Genomic DNA, 19075 nt, shown 5'->3' with positions numbered 1-19075 from the left:
CAGGTTTTTCCTCTGTGAGGGTGACCAAACACTGGCTGCCCAGGGGGGCTGTGGAGTCTCCATCCTTGGAGATATTCAGAAGCTGCTTGGACGTGGTCCTGGACAACCAGCTCTAGGTGGCTTGGCTTGATTCTGTGTGGGTGCAGCACCACCAGGGTCATCTTTTTTTTTTGTGGGGGCTGCAGTGGAAGCTGCCAGGCCCCAACTCGGCTGTGTTCTTTTGTCTGGTGAAACACAATGGAAACAATAGCCACAGGATCCCTGGGAGAGGGAGCGCCTGTCAGCTGCACACACAGCTCCAGTACCAGTGCTCTGTTTAAGGGCTGCTCTGTCTGCAGGAAGGTACGGGAGGGTTTAGCAGTTTGTTGCCTCCAGCAACTCGCTCAGCATTTTGATCCCCTGAAGGCTGAGAAGAGGACTGGCTGCGGGATGCGTGGATCTGGGTGAGCAGCCTCACCACCCTGTGGTGCAGGAGACAGATGCTGTGACCTTCTTCCTTCTGACCTTCCAGAGGTGCCTCCATGGTGCTACCACTGATCTGGGCATCTCTTAGCTACTGCCTATGGTCTGGCGGGGCTCTTCTTGCTCATCAAGCTCTCTGGTGTAAACCCCATTTTTGGACCCCCCCTTTTCCCTTGTTTACAGACTGTAGTTGCCCCCTCCAGCACTGAACTCCAGAACAAGGCACCCGATTTCATATGCCTTGCCTTCCTATGCCTATATCTCCTCCAAAATTCAGGAAAAAGACACTAAACTTTAATTGCGATCCATATAAATTGCATCATTGCTATACCGGGACTATTTTATACTATTTAGAATCTCTTTATAACCAGATTTACTGCATATATAATTAATAGAAATTTGTGAAATGTTTCCTTTAGATTATCGCCTTCAAAATATAGTACGTGCAAGAGGGAAATTTTTTTACTATATCTCATATCTTACACTGAAAAATCTAATGCAAAACATTCTTATGGACATATTTTATTAAAGATGAAATATTACACATCCATCAATATTTTCAGCAGTTCTTAGATCAAATTCTGTACTTTGCCCTTTAAATTAAAAAAGGTGACTGTTCAAACTACATTAATACATAGGCTACAGAACACTTTTCGAAATGAAGACTATAGCCCTAAATTTGCGCAAATTACAGCATCTTTTGTTTTTTATTTTGATGTGTCAAAATTCAATTAACAATATGACTTCCGAAAGAAGAAAAAACAAGAAAAGACAGATCTTCATAAAGGAGTAAGGCCACTGTGGCTAACTCTGTGTTACCAGAGTCAATACAGTAGTCACCTTCAGTTTCCTAGTTGTCTTGAGGTTTGAAGTTGGTTCCACTAAGGCAAACGCATGTTTGGGCGTCCAGAAGGACCAGGTGTCTCAGCTGCAGGACCAGTTCTTTTGAATGGACTTTTCAGGTCACCTCACTTCAGAGTCAGGTGACTCATGGCCTCAGAGGCCTCTGCTGTGCCTTGTGCTGAGGTACCAGCTGGGATAACGTTCAGGTAAATGTCGTACTGTTGGTCCATGCCAAGGTAACTGTCGCTCATCAGATACAGTGTGTAGATACACCTGGAATGTAACAACAGAATCGTTAGTTTGGAAATTAGGTCTCGACGACTTGGAAAAGACAACATTTAAAAGAACTTAGTTTGGAAATTTGACATACTTTCCAGGAGTTTCTGGCGTATAAAAAGCAACAGAAACAGTATTTCGGTTTCTGATATATCCAGTTCTCTTCAGGGCAATGAGTTCTTTTTTATCCACTTCTCCCAGTATCAAAAACCATCCTTCATCTTTAACTTTGGGGAATCGAGGAGCCACTGCTTTACTGTCTTGCTTTCCCTGTTGGGGAAAAGAAACAGCTCAGAAAATCTAGAAATCACCTTTCCAAAATGCTGTTCTTCCTTGAATGAAAACCACCTCAAAACCATGTCATTGTGAATTGTTACATAAGACTATAATTTAGCCAAACTAAAATATTTTTGTTATTTCTTTCAATGTGAGGGTTTAAAACAAACAACAATAAAATCATAGTCCAGGGAGAAAACCCCAGAATATGAGATACTATTCCACTTATTTTGTAAGCTATTTAAACTTGAATTGAAATTCTGTTCCTTATTTGTAATTTCATCTAATATATTCCAAATGCTATTCTCTGCAGAAGGGTTAATTGTAAACCTAGTGTCTTTAAATAAAGCTAAACAATAGTGTTCAAGATTAATATAAAGACAAAAACAGCACTTGCAGTCTTTATTTGAGGTTCATATAGCAAAAGGAAAGATTATTTCGGTGATTCTTTAAGACAGTGACTTTACTGCTGGAAGCTGAAGAGGTAACGATGCGCACTCAATCAGCATTCAGCCCGTGTGCTGTCGCTGGAAAGGTTTTGACTGAAGATTTATACAGAAGAAAAAGAACCATGGTAGCAATGAAGCTTCAGAAACAGTTTGATCCAGCTGTTTCTTACAAAAGAGGGATCAAATTCTAGGAGAGGTTTATAAAACAGTGATCACTGCATGAAATGCTCCTGCTCCCTCCTTTTCCGTGGCTTCTGGTCAGGGAAAGTTTCTCTCAGCGACCAGCACAGCAAAGAGGACCACTTATGGAGGAGCTTTGGCCCCTCTTCCTTCCTGCAAGCGGGACAGTCTCCCCTTGAAACTAAGGTGACAAGAAGTCGTTTGGGAAAGAAGAACACTTTTCAAATATAATTCTTTAACTAGTGTAAGTTAACTTCAGGATTTACACCAGAACATACATATCTCTGATATTATTTTTATCAGTCTTAAGAGTCTCAGAACTAACATCTAGAACTGTTCCCTGCTTATATCTTGAATTCTTCTTCGTATCCCAACAAAAATGCTGCTAATTATCACTTAGTTGTTTGAAACATTAGAGAAATTCATTAGCAAAACGACAGTCATGGTGGTCCATATACCACTTAGGGCATGCAGATGAAACCTCCAGTTCCAGCAGGGCCTGGCTGGAAGGCGGGAGGCAGAGTCCTAACGCTCCTGGGAGCCGACGCACAGCGAGATGCTGCTGCTCCAGCAGAGCAGCTGGAAACCTGGGCAGCTGCTGCTGGTTCTGGCTGGGCACAGGGAGGTGACCAGCCTGAGAGGAAATGGGACGTGCTTGAAAAAGGAATATAGGTAGAAGTTGTTCTAAGAGCTGTTTAAAAAATGCGAAATACGAGGAAAATGTCCTCAGTAAAGGCCTGAGGATGTGTTACGAGTAGAAACTGATTGCTAGGTATGGTGTGGTGGGCAGTGTGGAGGTACAGGGGAATGTAATAGGGAGGATTATAAACTGGTTTGGGGAAGCAGAGAGTACGAGTTAGGGACCGGCAAATACTTAAATACCACCTGTGGAGTTATTCTCTCTACTGTCACTGCTTATAGTACCCAAACAAATGAACTTTCTGAGTTTCCAGTTTGTTAAAAATAACAAGAAAATTTTTTCATGGACCTGAATCGGTCTAAGATTTTACCTGAAGAGCCGATCTACTACCCTACTGCAACCTGAAAAAACATTTGCTTCATTACTAACAAAGAAAAGGCTTTGAAAGTGTTCATAATTTACATAACACTTAAACCATAACCCCCCCCCGTTACGCTGTATAAAGCATTATGGATAATGGAAATGGATTATTGGAAACTTGCTGGCTTGGGAAGGAAGTGATAAATGAATCTACCTGGTAGCCCATCTGGGTTCTCTGCAGGTGTATCTGGAGCACATACTCCTGGTCCGTGTGCAGTTTGATCCATCTCCTGTCGTCCCGCGCGTCTGTTGTCAGAGAAGGAACAGGCACTTCGCCCTGTGGCTGAGCGGGGTCGTCCCAGCAGCCCCTAATGCTCAGGCTGACGTTCACAATTGGCAAACGGCACAAGAAATTCCAGGCCTGTAGAAAAAACAGATCCCTGGGGATTACAAGCCAATCTATACAATCATTGTCACTGTAACAATAACAATTAAATGTGCAGTCTACATATTTATTCTATAATATTTTATTATGTATTAGAATATCATATATAATCGCATGACTGTCAATCATAAGCATAAAATACTTTTCATTAACCTCTTACTCTACTTTCTTCTACGCAAATAAAACAAACGTGAAACTCCTGAAGCCCCTTCCACGCGCCTCACTAAGATTACTGAGGGCTGAACACAGGAAAAATTCCTTACCGCTCCCGATTAAAGTATTTTTTCCCCATAAGCCACTTAAAAACTAGTATAATTAAGTTTTAAATTAAACTTCCTTAGCATAATCCATAAAGAAGAAGTCACTGCAGTGCTAATTAGCAATGGGCAAACCTCAGAGAGTTCAGAGGATCAGTTCAGATAATTAACCAAAAGTTCAACCGCATATCCAAAGTTATCCCTAGGTTTTGTTTTTTTTTTTTTTTAAGGCTTTCTTGCATCGATCTTAACGAACCCTCTTTCTTACAGTCCTCCTGAGGAATCTTAAGTCCCTGTGGTTTCTGGTGAGCTGCAACAGGCCCTCAACTTTCTCTCATCCTTGTGCAGAGAACTGTTGTCAGAGGCACACGATTTGTGCAGCTGAACGTGACGCTCCCTTCAACCTTAAAGATGCATCCTGAAAAATGCAGCCCTGGGTGTCTCTCCTTCTGGTCTCCATCAGCTGAGGAAAAGCAGCTCTGAGAGGCTGAGATGAAAATGGAGGGGAGCGACACCGGCTTTCATTCAAGTCAAAAGAAAACCAGCAAGTTCACTCAATGAAACTCGTTAGGAAGAAGAAAAGGAAAAATGGGCTGTGGAAGGGAGGCAGTGATTTGTGGCCACGCTATGGCTGAAAAAGATAGATGAGGCTGGCACTGGAAGAAAAACAAACAAAAACCCAAGAACCACCCTCCTCCCTGCCCTCCTTCCCCTCCACCCCCAAAACAAAACAGGAATCAGCATTTCACCCATGTTTTCAAACAACACATATGAAAAGCTAGAGGGTGGGAAGGAGAAGGAAGAAAGAATATTGCTCTTGGTAAAGAGCCACCAGATGTCAAAATGGGACCTTGTGGGAACGAAGAGGGCAGCCATAGTGGCATGGGCAATACTGGCCTGGAACAGAAATGTTTCATCTGGAAAAAGACTAAAGTATATTTCATTTTTCATGCACTGGTTTGACCATCTTGTGTTTCAACAAAATCTATTTTCATTTCGATTGTGCTTGATGTGTCTCTGATTACTTTTTCTGTGCCGGAAGACACAGAGCCCTAAAATACAAGCTCAGTTTGCTCTTTGGAGACATCATTGCCATGATTCATGGTGACAGCAGCGGTACGTGTAAATATCTACTGAGGGACACAGCAGGCAGGGTAAGCAGAGCTAAGATGGCGCTGCCGTAGGAAAAGGGGGTGCCATCCCTCTCTCCAACACCCTCCTCGCCAGCCCCTTCCCCCTCTGTCCCCGAGAGGTGGGCACCACCAGGCTGTGATTGCGCAGCTGCGTGGGGGAGTTGCCAGTCATTCGGGTGGTGACAGCATGAGCTCAGGTCAGCTTAGAGCTGATGGTGGACGGTCTCTAATCCTGTGAGTGCTCTGAACAGGCTGGATGAGGATGGAGCTCACTGCAGGAACCCTCAGTGCCACTGAAAGAAGTGGTCCAGCCTCCTCTCCTGCTGGCCCAAGCATTCAGGAAGCCGCTTGGCCACAGGCCATTTTGACTGACAGCACAGGGGGCTGGTAAGATCCCTCTTCCCCAGATGCTTGTCCCCACCTCCCTGCCCGAAGCATGGCAGGGCCTGTGCAGCTCTGTGGTGGGCTCGGTCAGGAGAGGTGACAATGGCACCGGGAGGGCAGGACTGGTTGGATTAAAATGGCTGCATTTCCAGAGCCTGGCTGAACTAAATGAGAAAACTGATTTAGGCTGAAGCTAATCTCCCTGTCTGTCTCTCCTCCCCTCTCCTGTGTGCTGCAGGAACAGCTGGGGCCCTTCAGCAGAGGCAGGAGCGCTCGGGAGCCACGGTGTAAAAGCCGGGGAAGCCATGAATTGCACTGATGTTCTTCATACTGCCTTCGCTAGGGACGGGCTGGAAAATGGTAACGGAAACATAACAGCTCAGCCTTACAGGAAAAGATATCCCTCTGTCCCAACTCTGAAAGGGAAAAGGGGAAGAAAGGCAGCACCTTGAAGAAGGAGAAGAAAACACCACCGTCATTCTGAATTAATTAGTTGTTGCCAGGATTTAGTTACATTTAACACACAAGAAACTACTAAAATCACCTCCAGCAGATCACAGTGGATGAGACAACTTGAGTAGCAACGCCTTGACTGGCAAAGCATTCTCTGTTTGATGTAAAGGGTTTTAGGATGGAGCTCACTGCAGGAACTGTACAGACCAACCTGGTGATAAACCCTTCCGTTATACCTTAGGTATCATTTACCTGGAAAGCTTTTATGTGTACTGTCTCAAAGGACAAGACAATTTAACGTAATTGTAACAACAATTATGTTAAAACAAAGTGTAATTTCAGCAGAGATCATATCGTACTAACTCCCTCAGTGGTGTTACCTGTCACTCTATCAAAGACTATGATTTGATCTGGTTTCTATGGTACAACCCCGACATACTCTGTTTGTTAAAGGCTGTCACGTCCTCCTTTTACAGTGCAAACAAACCAAAGTTACTTGGAGTAACTTTCTAATCAGATAAGAAAGCATTAGCAATATGTCATTCTCCAGGCCTTGTGTATTTAAAAAGTAAAGGCAAAGGCAGTGCTGCTTGATGATGGCTGGAGTGTGGCCAGGAGCCTGCCTTTAAATCATCCAGGCAACATGAAGAAAAGGAAGAAATGCTGTTCTTACTGAGGAAAAGAGTCCAGTAGTAGCAGGTGAAAATGAAAGAGCTCATAAGAACACAGATACTTCCAGAGGAAAAGCAGCTGGTACTACAGCAGCCATAATGCTTTTTTCAGTCCTGAAGTTTCTTTTTTCTCTTTCACTAATATAAATATCAGCATAGTATTTTAAAAGATGCCTTATGCCTAAGTGATTTCAAAACTGAAAAAGATTTGTTAAAGAAATATGATTCAGAATGAATCACCGAAACAAACATGGAGCTTAGGCCAAGGATCAGAGTTACAGTCTAAATAGTTTTTGAATTTAGGCTGTTGGCTTTTAAAGCCTGGGTGACTTGCAATGAGGTTTAGGATTATAACTAACTTCTGGAAAATTAAACGTCACATAGATATTTCTTGACAATTTTACTGTTTTCTTGCTGTATAGAATGACAGAAGCACATAGTAGCGCCTTTTAAATACATCAAGATGCCCAACACGTGCATGTACATATATACTATATATATATTTACCTACCAAACCCATAGATTCAAATAATAATCATGTGAGAAATTCTTCATGAACCTTTGATAACATCATTAGCATTTTTGCCAATAATCTGTCTCACCAGGACTTAGTCTAATATTCCAAATCCATGAACAGCTTCAAGAGCCGCTATTTAAAAATTAATTACCAATCTGCTTCCTTTCCAATTTCCTTTCCAATTTCTTCTTTTTCCTGTCTGCCTCAAATTTATGTAAAACTCAAACTATTTTTACCAGTTTCATGCTAATAAGAGGTTTAAGATATAGGTTCAATACACTGTGAGTGAGAAGTAAAAGGTTTGTTAGGAAAAGAATGGTTTTGGCAATTTAGTGGTGCACTTGCCACTTCATTTGACTTTGCTCAGGTCTGGTGCCCGAACGCTAGGCTTAAATTCTGTAATCTTATATTCTTTAATTATAGAAAATATATCACAAAGATGCATTTTTTATTGAAGAATTTTTCTTTTGGTTGGTCCCTGTCTAAGTGTGCCTTGAAGGACTTTACGTCTGAAGGCACTCAACAGGCAGTCTCAATATGAATTTTATTTCTCTACAAGGTAATTACAGTAGGTTTATTTCTGAAAAAAAAAAAAAAAAAATTGCCCTAAAGCATATAAAATGTTGGTATAAATGTTTCATGTTTGCAATGACCTGCATAACTCAGTCATGGCTTTGCTACCCCCAATATGGCCATTCCCAGCTCACGGGAATGAAACTTTCTCCTTCTCTGAGGCTAAAACGTTCTGTGCTTCCCTCTTTATCTGCATCTCTATTTACAAACATGGACATATAGAGGCAGAGAGTCACTCACGGTGTGAACGTACACACCACATACACACAAGCTATTTTTGAAGAAACTGCTAAGACATTTCAATACCAGCCAAACATATTTATCTGAGGATTAATCTTCATCTATTGAATCAGACGAGAACACTGCCATGCATACAATTATTTAATTAGCAGCCAAATCCTCTGCCAGTCAGCAGCCGTTCCAGGCATACTGATGGGGCAGTAGATGCAAATCTCACAGTAGTACTGCTTTTTCTCATTACTACTGCAATTAGCACTTAAATTGATGCTTTAAACATACTAATTTCTGGAATAATTCAGGATTTGTATGTTACCTGGGATCGCCTCACTGCAGAGACGACACCAGATTGCTACGCAAATTGAAGCACTTTTGAGCCAAATAACCATCATCATATCAGACAGAGCCAATTTGCATTTGCTTTTAAAGATAACAGAATGGCAATTTATGCAAATAAATTAAGTAAGTTTACTTCTGAGTTCTCCCTGAACTAATTATAACAATGTTCTAATTTTTTATCACATCTGAAAGTTGGACTGAAATCAATGTGTATTGTGTTAGAAATCTGTTGTTAAAGGAAGCCTTGTTTGGATGTCAATACATTTTCTTAATTCAAAATTTTGATGTTAATTTAGTTACAAATGCAGATGTCTGTTATAGACATTTAAGTACTTTTCTTCTTGTTTGCATACCAGTAAAAGGTTTAACTGAAGCTGAACAGTCAAACACAGGACATATTGCTGTCCTTTTAAATATTCAAATAAAAAACACTTGAAGTATGGCTTTTGAAGTTTTCATCTTTGGTACATTTATTTGAAATCAACAGGCTTAGCATGTGATGAACACTATGGAACGCGGCTGCCCTTTGCTGAAAGTGGCTTGAAAACCAAACTGATAATAGGACTCCAGCAGCCTCAGCGTTTTGAGATAGTGCTTTTTCTTCCCCCTGTGAGAATTTCATCTCCTTTTTCTGTTTTGAATAGAAAATGAGTGCTGGATCTTTTACTAAGGGTATTGCCAGAAAAAAAAAAATGGTGTTTGACAGACCACTTCAGAAAGCAGCTACGATGCCATTTGCAATGCATGTATTCCTGGTGCATCGCTGGCCCTGAAAGGGTGGATAACACCCAGCAGATTGAATGACCTGGAAAAGCATCTTTAGAGCAAAGAGATGTGGCGATATCAGCCATAAACCAGACCCTGTTACTGGTTAGCAGGGAACAAGTGAAAATAATATTAAGAAAACAGGCAGAGAAGAAACCCTGTAAAGCTGGCAGTGCCCTGGAATTAGAGCAATGAACGTGTTGAGCTTTATACAGAACCTCACGTGGCATTTGCTGAACGGAAATTAAGCGAGTGTTTCTTTTCCCAACTACTCTTCCTTTCCAATCACATGGATAATGCCCCCGGACAGACAGTATTACCTGTGAAACGTGTGATGTTTGCAATTCACTGTCCACAATGGAAGCAAAAACATCCTCTTTCCCTTCGCAGGCAGCCATCAGTTCGGGCAGACACTCGATGGGGCCCTGGTAACCTCCGTGCACGCTCTTCCTTTTGCCTTGGCTCCACTTCCTGACACAGAGAGCAAAACACATGCCCAGGGAGGGAAAGAAAACATTTGTTTTCAGTTGTTTTGGTGCTAAAACTTGATACTGGTTTCTGTTATTAAATGCTGGTCATTTATGTTTGGGTAGCATTAATCACTGCATCATCCAGGCATCTGCAGAGCTTAGCATTATCTATGATGCTAAGATGGATACTAATGTATTTTTATAATGGATTAAAATAAAGAGATAATTAATATACAGAGTTAGATTTATTAGGACTTGGAACCCTTCCAGTGATCTCTTGTTAATTTGTCTGGAATCATGGTTCTCAAAATAATTTGTGGGGGTTAATTAATCAATGAATATTGAAAACAGAAACAGAAACTCCATTTGGGAAAGCATCACTGTGAAAGAATGAGCTCTGCTTCTGGAGCACTAATGAACGTTCTCGGGCACAGCAATGACAGTCAAACACAATCAGCAGTCAGAGGTGCAATTAAAATGCAAACCAAATGCTTAGAAGAATTACATACCGGAACAGGTAAAGGTGGTGTAGCTCTATATTGGGCAAAGTAAGCAGGGAAGAGTCGTGTATCCATCTACCCTGAACCACCATCTGCACCAGGTTGGTTATATTCAGAGCAGTCACCAGCCAGCCATGATGTGCTGCAACATCCAGCATCGCCTGATCAAAGGAGACAGGTATAAAATAACAAAAGAGAATGTAGTATAACTGTGTCCCTGGTTCATACAAATAAAAGCATTTATTTAATGGTTAACATACAGGAATTTCTAGGACTTCAACATGGGAATTTACTTCAACCGCTGCTGATGGCAGTAGGCACCTTTTGAATTAAAAAAGATGGATTAAATCCTGGATCATCATCATCAACTCTTACCCTTGAAAGGGTAATTTACACCATGTTTTGGGGGCTGAGAGCAGAAGGTGAGATCTTTTCCTTACAAATAATCTCTCTTTTATATAATCCAACTCAGAATGAAAGGAATAAATATCAAAGTTTACTGTTAAGGAAGAAGTTACAATTAACTGCAGCATTGGTTTATATTTCCACATAAGAGCTTTCCCAGAATTGTGTATTTATTCAAAAATCCTTGAACTATTTAAGAACAAGGATAACAACATATTTACATTTGATCAAAAATTAATACTAAATTATATTATTGTTAATATTATTAATTTATTATTATTAATTAATACCACTTACCAGTAGCAGTTATTATTCCCATGTTAATCTAAGGACTTAAAAAAACCCCTAAAATTTAGCTTAATGAGTATTTTTGAGGTTTTGTTTAAGGCTGACACCTATCTTGAAATCTTGAAGAAAGATTACAAAACAGCTAATAGTTTATCTCGGGTGAGTAAGAGCAACCAGAAACAACATGGATTTCACCCTTTGCATTGTAAAGAGTTGAAGGAGGGATGCCTGGCTGTCTCTCCTTTGGCATCTCTATCCTGAATCTGAAAAGCTTTCCCAAAGTACATAAAAACCCCAAGCAAACAAAACCCCTTATCCAGCTACACACATTTCAAAGTGTTAATGACCCTCCCGCCTTCCAAGTCTGCTGAGTTGCTGTTCCATTTCCACTTACTACACTTTAGACAATACTGCCAGAGGTACACTCTAAGTATCACTGGCACGAAGATCTAAATCTGCAAAATTTATTAGGAATTGTGCATTGCCAGTGGCCCTACTGACATGAAAAAATTCGTTATGCTTCCTTTTTTCCTGACTGGACTTAAATTCCGTTTGGTCAGTCTGAAAGAGAATTTAAGAGTTCTTCCAAAGGAGAAAGGATCAAACGTGAGCTTTTGGTTTCAACATAATTTTTTAAAATAGTAAATGCAGTTATTTGAATATATACTTTCCACCATGTCTAGGGCACATCAAAACAATTATTATGCTTTATAGAATCAAGACCAGGCTGGATGGGGCTTTGAGCAACCTGGTCAACCTCTCCCACTAGGGAGGTGTCCCTGCCCATGGCCGGGGGCTTGGAACTCAATGATCTTTAAGGTCCCTTCCAACTCTAACCATTCTATGATTCTAAGCATTTCAGCTGGTGAAGAAAATGATGCTATAATACGTTAGTTGCCTTGCTTATTTTGTTTTATAATACCAGTACAATCACAATAAATTGTGAGTCTTCATATTACAACACTCTAATTCAGTACAAAGTCATATATTTAAAAGTGTTTTGCCACGTAGGAAATTTGGAGTCTGCTTAAAATGTTTTTTAAGAAAGCAAGAAAAGAGTCTCATATATTGAACAGTTTCAACACTTCTTTAAATACCATCTTCTCGGTAGTAGGAGAGCTATAGTTTAGGATTAGGCTTAAGATGTTTCCATGGGTTTTTCTTTTAAAGACAATGATATTGTTTGATACTTCCTTAGACAGCAGACACCTCCGTCATTTTAACTTATTTTCCAGCCAGCAGTGTAATGAGGAGAAGCTGTCTATGTAAGTCTTTACATTTAATCAAATGTTTTACAGACAAACAAAAGGCAGCATTTACTTAAGGCAAACTAAACAGTGAAATCTTCTTTAAACAAAGGAGTTGTTTACACACGCAGAGCTATTTCAATTAAATTACACTGATTCTGGAGAAATACTGAGTTTAAAGGCACAAGCTAGTTTCACTCTTGGCCAGTCACACAGTTTATTTTAGCAGTTTACAATGCAATTTCAACAGGTTTTATTCCAGATCAGGGTGATAAGATCAGTGACACTTAGAAAAATATTTGAAGTGTTACCCTGTATTACACAAATGTTGTCTCATTTCTCATGAATTGTGGATAAAGTGCCTTTCGGCGAATATAGATCTAGATTTAACATTTAACTCGACTTTTTTAAAGGAAGAGCCACAGCACCCTGAAACACCCCAATAACATTCCTACTGGCCCTAGAAACAGTACCTCCCAGCACAACATTCATGGCTTTCTTCTTCTGTCTTTGCACTTGGCTTGCCAAGGTGATTCCCAGGTATGATTCTTTTTACCCAACAGAAAATAAAATTGTGTTAGAAGTCCCATTTGAAAGGAGAAGCAGCTTCACGGCCTGTAGATGTATGTGTTGGCTCACATGATTTTTAGTCAGAGGAAGAGGGAATTGTTCTCAGAGTGATCTTTTAAACTTACAGGGCAAGTTGCTCTTTACCTGCTTCCACATTTGAAAAATGTGGAAGAATACTGGGTGTGTAGGTATCCTGTCTTTTCCACCACCAGCAACACGAATACAGCAAGTTGTATTTTTAGTCATCATGAAGCAGCGGTATTTTCACAAAATGCTTGTGAGGGTACATGCATAACGCTGCTTTCATTGTTTTCTTTCTTTCTTTTTTTTTTTTTTAAATCTATCCCTCTACCCCCACCCCTTTTAACAGAGGTTTGAAAAGGGGAAAAGGAGGAGAGAAGACGTAAGAGAAAGATAAATCTAAAACAAGCTATACACCAAAATTAACTGGAGGATCCTTTCAACCTCGAAAATCTCCTAGAAATTGATAGAGGCCTCCAGATAGATACCCCGTAGGGAGCAAGGAAAGCCTGTGTGTGTGAGGCTCTGTGTTCCACATTGTTATAATGAATCCACATGGCAAATCCTCTTTTCCTCCTTATTTTCTGCTTCTTCACCCATAGAATTTATTCACAGCATCTCTATCTGGATGTGAAATCCAAGACAGTGACATTGTGAAGAAGTCAGAACAATGGTAAAGTTGCCTTGTTTCATCTGCTGCCTTGGAAACCCACACACGTTTCACTTCCCGCTAAGTGTAAAACACACAGATGCTTGATACTTAAATGGTTATATAATAAATACTCAAGGTAATGAATTGAGTCATTCCCCTATCTCTAAACTAGCTACATAAAATGTAGCAACTAAATAAAGAAAATACTATAAAAGGCAAGAAAAAATGATAAGTATTTAATATTCATGTTATCTGAATGAATAACATTTAATTTCTCTACTTTCTCCAGTTGCTGCTTGTTTGGTTTGTCATTGTTTTTAACCACAAAACAGAATGATGATCTAGAAATCTGTGGCTTCTTAACTTTAACTCCTATTTGGCAAAGAAGTAAGTAATTTTTAAATATGTTACAGTTTATAGGATCGGAACAGATTAAGAATATTTTTCTAAACTGAGAAATGGCACAAATGGGTTATCTGCCTTTCTAGCCTCAGAATTTCATGCCAACGCAGGATAATTTCATCATAGAGAAAAAAGAGAAGAGGACAGTAAGTGCAAGAAGTGGAACAACAGAAGTATACAGATGCTTTTACTTACAGAAAAAAAACATACAAAATATTTTTTTGTAAACCAACAGGTTAAAAAAAAAAACCAGCCCCCTAAGCCCACCACTTTTAAACCTACGGTAAAAAACCTGGGGTAAACAGATGGAATCAAGGGAAATATTGCTTGTTACAATAAATTATAAAATATGTTTTCTGTCATCTTACTTGGGCCTTTCCCTGCCCTTAGGAGAATAAAAGCAGAGGCCTATACTGAGATGGGTTTTAATGAAAGAATCAGGCAGTAGCTTTTAAGCCTTTCAAGTGTCATACTTGGACTACCACAAAGTAATAATAGCAATTAGTGACACATCCTTTGGCTTTTTGTCTGACATTATCAAAAATAGCTTGGCTTGTAACAGCACGGCAAGCAAGAAGCTGTAAACCATGGCAAGGGAAGGATAAAAAAGCTGATGCTCAACAGCTGATGGATGTGGGTCTATCTGTCAAGTATGGCAAAAATTTTCATTTTGATGATATTCAGAATTGAATGTCAGAATGTTTGGATCAAAATCTTGCTACTGTTTTTCTTTCCATGAAAGCATTAATATTCAGCATCTCTTACCAGGTTTCCATCATCATCTTTTCAGGAGCTGTGGTTGGTTAGCATAAAGTACTGTATTACTTAAACTGATCAAATTGTACCTTTCTGGTCTAACATGAAGCTGAGATTTTTCAGTCTGCCTTTTTAGCCAAAGTTACTCCCCATGCTTGGAATTTAAATTATGGTTTATAATTCCCTGCCTTGAGGGGAAGCAAAGATGGAGGCAGGATGTGGGAGAGGCGAGTGTGTAGCACACTCACTGACAGCAAAACATCGCTTTTCTGCAGTGTTTTAAAGCTCTCTGAATATGTGCTTTAGAGATAAGAGATAATACATTGTTCCACAACGAACATGTGCATCCCACTCACCCCCCCTTCCATTTAGGAGATTTGTCTAGCAACTGAAATACCTTTTATTTTAGAAACTCTTTGCAAAGTTTTAACACTGTTTTTGATATTACTTTCACATCCTTAATTTGAAAGCCAGATATTCTGGCTCACTCTTGTACGACTGGGTAGGTGGCAGGGGAGCAGAGACTGTACAAGTAGCAGAATTCCTGATCTACTCAAATGACTTAAATAGCTTTTTCCTTTAAGATAAATTATTGAAGTGTTAAAATGAAACAGCTTGCATCTTATTAACAGAGACTGCATACTGCTTGGAATAATTTCTTCTTCTGTTTGAAGTCACCTGTCATATAACTCTGAATATACTAAGCATTTCTACTTAAATACTGTAACTATAAATGTAATTTTAAATATTGTAAATATAAATGTCAATATTTTGTGGCTAAATTACATTTAAGGAAAGAGGCAACGAAGCTAAATGAAGAATGATAACTGCTCTAGATATGGAGGCTGGCTGAGGAGACTAAGGCAGTGTAAGCAGTGCCCCTGTGGCTGAGAATTACAGCTGTGATTGCTCAGCCAAAAGCCAACTGCCCACAGTGAAGCCATTGGTGGTAATGACTTGGTGGACGGGGGCTGACACTTCAGGAGTACTCAAGATGAGCTACATGGCTCAAACTTCTCCGCTCTTAAAAGATTAATTTTTCTTTTTTTTTTTTGTCTCAGTGCTTCACAGGCTATGACACTTTCTTGAGCACCTTCATTTGGGAAATGGAAGGTTGGTACAGGAATGTATTCAGCCTTCTGTGCAGAACGACATTCACCTTAGACTTGAAAGTAAAGTAAATCACCTCATTCCGGGCCAAAAAAAATTTACAAGTTTTACTCTGTGGTGATGTGTTGAGGAAGGAAACAAGAACTTAAAAGAAATAAACTGTGTAAGACTAAAATACATTAAACTGTTATTGCACAGTTACATCAAAAAGCAGAGTTAAGGCTGGTTGGATTTTGTACCTGGTTTTCTACCTGAATTTATTGTTTATAGTATCATATCAAATAATCAAAAATGTCCCCACTCTCATCTTCGCTGCATGCTAATGTAAGTTCTGTGGTCTATGACTAGGCTTCAGTTAGAAATCCATACACTTTAAATCCATATATCTATTAAAATAATTAGAATGGTGCCTAATTACAGCTGTTTAGGACAACAGAGTTTATATGACAAATATTTATAGATAATAATATGCAAAAGCATATGCATTTTACCCATTTTCCTGAAAACGATGAACTCAGAATAATAATAAATCTTTTTTGCACATGCTTTAAACGTAGGAAGCCTTCCAGTATGTAATATTATATTATGATCCACATGTGACTTGAGATCATGCTAATACAAGTAAAATATTTTTCCAGATGTTAAAGCATGCCATGCACTATAAATTTCATGTTTTTATATAAATCATGATTACGATGCTTCAATTATATACTCCAGAAACAATAACTGACTTGAAAAGTTGGGATTTATTTGAAGAAGCCTTACAGAGGGTTTTAAGGTCGCTGCCTTTTGTAGGATCTATGTTGGCAAACCAGGCATCTACAGAACCTTTGCACTTCAGAGATCTAGCCCAAGATTACTTTTTAGAAACGTATTCATTTGCGGGGAGGAAGAGGAGTTCTTTCAGGTCAATTAAATCATACAGCTGTATAGTTTCAGCCTATGACCACTCCCCTCCCTGCCTTGTACTTCATCAGATATATAGTGACTAAGAAGTAATTAATCCTATTGAGGAGGCACTCCTTTAATACTGCCCTCTGCATCCCCTTCCCTTCAATTTTTACAAGCATAGTCAGCTCCCTCTTCCATACGCTCTGCTACCCCCTGCCAGAGACTAATTCTTCATTCTCCCATCATCAGAAAGGTCTCGCTGATGTATGCAAATTACGACCTTCCTGGCTGCTTTGTAAGATTCCTATCCCTGCATTCATCCTTTAGCCTCCATAGTAACATTATTAGTACGATCGGAACCAGGGAAAGGACAAATCACTTACTGTCTACATTTAGTGGAGCGCAACCCTTGGGTGCTGACTGATTTTTTTTTTTTTGGATGGTAATTACAGAGAGAAAAGCAGCTCTGGAATGTGATACCAGCAATATAAACTTGGTAGGGCATAACCCAACACGTTCAGAACTTGTTGAGTCCCAATATCCAATTTATTTTCAAGTTAGTAATTAATAAATTCATATTCTCTACGATGCTACTGAACTGTGAATACAATAGAATGTTTTTGAGAAAAATCTCTTGGCAAGAAATCCCAGTTTCCTAAACATAAACAATGTCTTAAAGATGAGATTTGTCCCCAATCTTACACAAATCTACCAAACCCATGAAAAATATACAGCATCTTTCTCATAATAAATCTGCCCTCTTTAAAGTCAGTTTCAAAGCAGTAATGTAATATTTTGTCAATAATTAAAACATTTTGAGTGCATTCACAAGAATCCTTTTCAACAGCAACAGTTATTCCCAGTAACTTTCTCCTGAACTTTTAGCCCCATAAGGTTAGCATTCAGGAAGCTCAGCTGCTGTCTAACAAACTTAATTAATCAAAAAGTCATTTCCGAGCTGTAACTATGAGTAAAAGTGCTTCAAGTGTGCTAGCAAGCCTACAAGTTAATCAAAATGCTAATGCAGTACAAATTAAAGTTGTGATTAACATTTCACAGTAGCTGCTTAAGTGAATTGATCACACAAATGGGTTAAGCATTACTCATTTCCTCCAGCCCCAACTGGGAAAAGGTTTGTCATGGGTGGGGGAGGGATTATATATATATAAGCAGCACCGAAGGATCATTAAACTGTCACCAAGATGCTTCCATACACCAGTTCACCGATTATCCACAGCAAGCAAAAACCCCACTGCCTCTGCCACAAAGGGAACCCTCCCTGCTCCCACATACACCTATAAAACACAAGCAGGTGGCAAGTGATTCCACCCCAGCATTCCCCATGCCCGGATCCTTTCACTACAGATCTATCCAGGGCTGCTTAGTAGCTGGAAGTGAGCATTACTGCCCACTCTATGTGCTGCAAGGGTTTTGATTATTCTATTATTTCCCCCCTCCTAATGTGGAGTAACAGCCATCCGAGCACGACAGCAGCCAGTAAACAGCAAACTGCAAACGTGGTGTTACTCACTGTAGTATCACCGCATACACAAATACCTGTAGCAGCTAAAGAGATACAGCCTCTGCTCTTCACTTGTTTCTGAATAATCCTCTGCATTCTCAAGTTAATTTGATTCTCTTCCCTTCCTTCAGTAAAGCTGCCCGTTTATTTATAGTTGCCAACGCACCCATTAAACAAAGCAATTACCTCTTTCCCTGGGTACTTCTGGACAAATCTTCCACACACAGCTGTAAAACAGGCCATTCCTGCAACTCCCAGCACGTTGCAGCAGGGAACCAGCACACCTCCACTAACAACAACCAACACAGGAGCTCGAACACACTTAGGATGCTAAAGAACTTCTCTGTTTCCTCATAGGCAGGAAAGCAAATGTTCCAAGGGATATGGCTCCACGAGTGGGTAGTTTTAGTGGCTGTTAGGAGCTGAGGAGGTTTGGGGGAGATGGGAAGTCCAGAGCTGAAGGGCATTTTCATTCTTTTAGTCTGGGAACTGCAGCTTGGGCACCTCTATGGACTGCAGCTGAGCTGGTATGGCCAGAAAGTACCTTTTTGGTGAGGAGCAGCAGATACAGCTCCTACCACCAGCCAGAACAGTCTGCAGTTTGGTGGAGTGAACCTTTAATATATAAGCAAGCTCTTAAGAGACAGGTGGATTGGGCAGCATATTTGTGCAATATTTCATGACCCTGAACATGTACCTCAAAGATGATTCTCATGAGCAGAACTGTAGCAAGAGCCACAATTTAAATGACCAGAAACAACTTATTGCCTTTAATGATGTCAGAATGGGCAAAGCCGTGTTACACACATCAGTGTGCAGCGAAGGAAATGCAGTGCTTCACCCAAAGAGTTTTTTATTTCCTCTCAGAATCAGATGCTCTGGAGGAGTAAGATGATGGGGAGAGGCAGGCTGTGAGTGGCACCGCCTCAAGGTTCTCATTTCCCTGCAAACGAGTCTCTGCAGTTTGGAATCTGACTTCAT

The 19075-nt window shown here is 40.0% G+C and overlaps 1 protein-coding gene across 1 annotated transcript in view; it reads right to left on the bottom strand.

Moving 5' to 3' along the window:
• Positions 1-968: 968 nt before the first annotated feature.
• Positions 969-19075, bottom strand: part of ASCC3 (activating signal cointegrator 1 complex subunit 3) — a 257319-nt gene continuing 239212 nt past the window's right edge. The window contains exons 38-42 of the mRNA XM_014964733.1: positions 10240-10391; positions 9581-9731; positions 3701-3907; positions 1676-1851; positions 969-1578 (exon numbers count right to left, since the gene is read on the bottom strand). Of these exons, the coding sequence (XP_014820219.1) occupies positions 1431-1578; positions 1676-1851; positions 3701-3907; positions 9581-9731; positions 10240-10391 (834 nt within the window). The 3' untranslated portion in view covers positions 969-1430. The remainder of the gene's footprint in view (positions 1579-1675; positions 1852-3700; positions 3908-9580; positions 9732-10239; positions 10392-19075) is intronic.

This window comes from Calidris pugnax, unplaced genomic scaffold (genome assembly GCF_001431845.1).
Source record: "Calidris pugnax isolate Ruff unplaced genomic scaffold, ASM143184v1 scaffold219, whole genome shotgun sequence".
NCBI classification, from domain to species: domain Eukaryota; kingdom Metazoa; phylum Chordata; class Aves; order Charadriiformes; family Scolopacidae; genus Calidris; species Calidris pugnax.
This window is presented reverse-complemented; position numbering and strand designations above follow the sequence as displayed.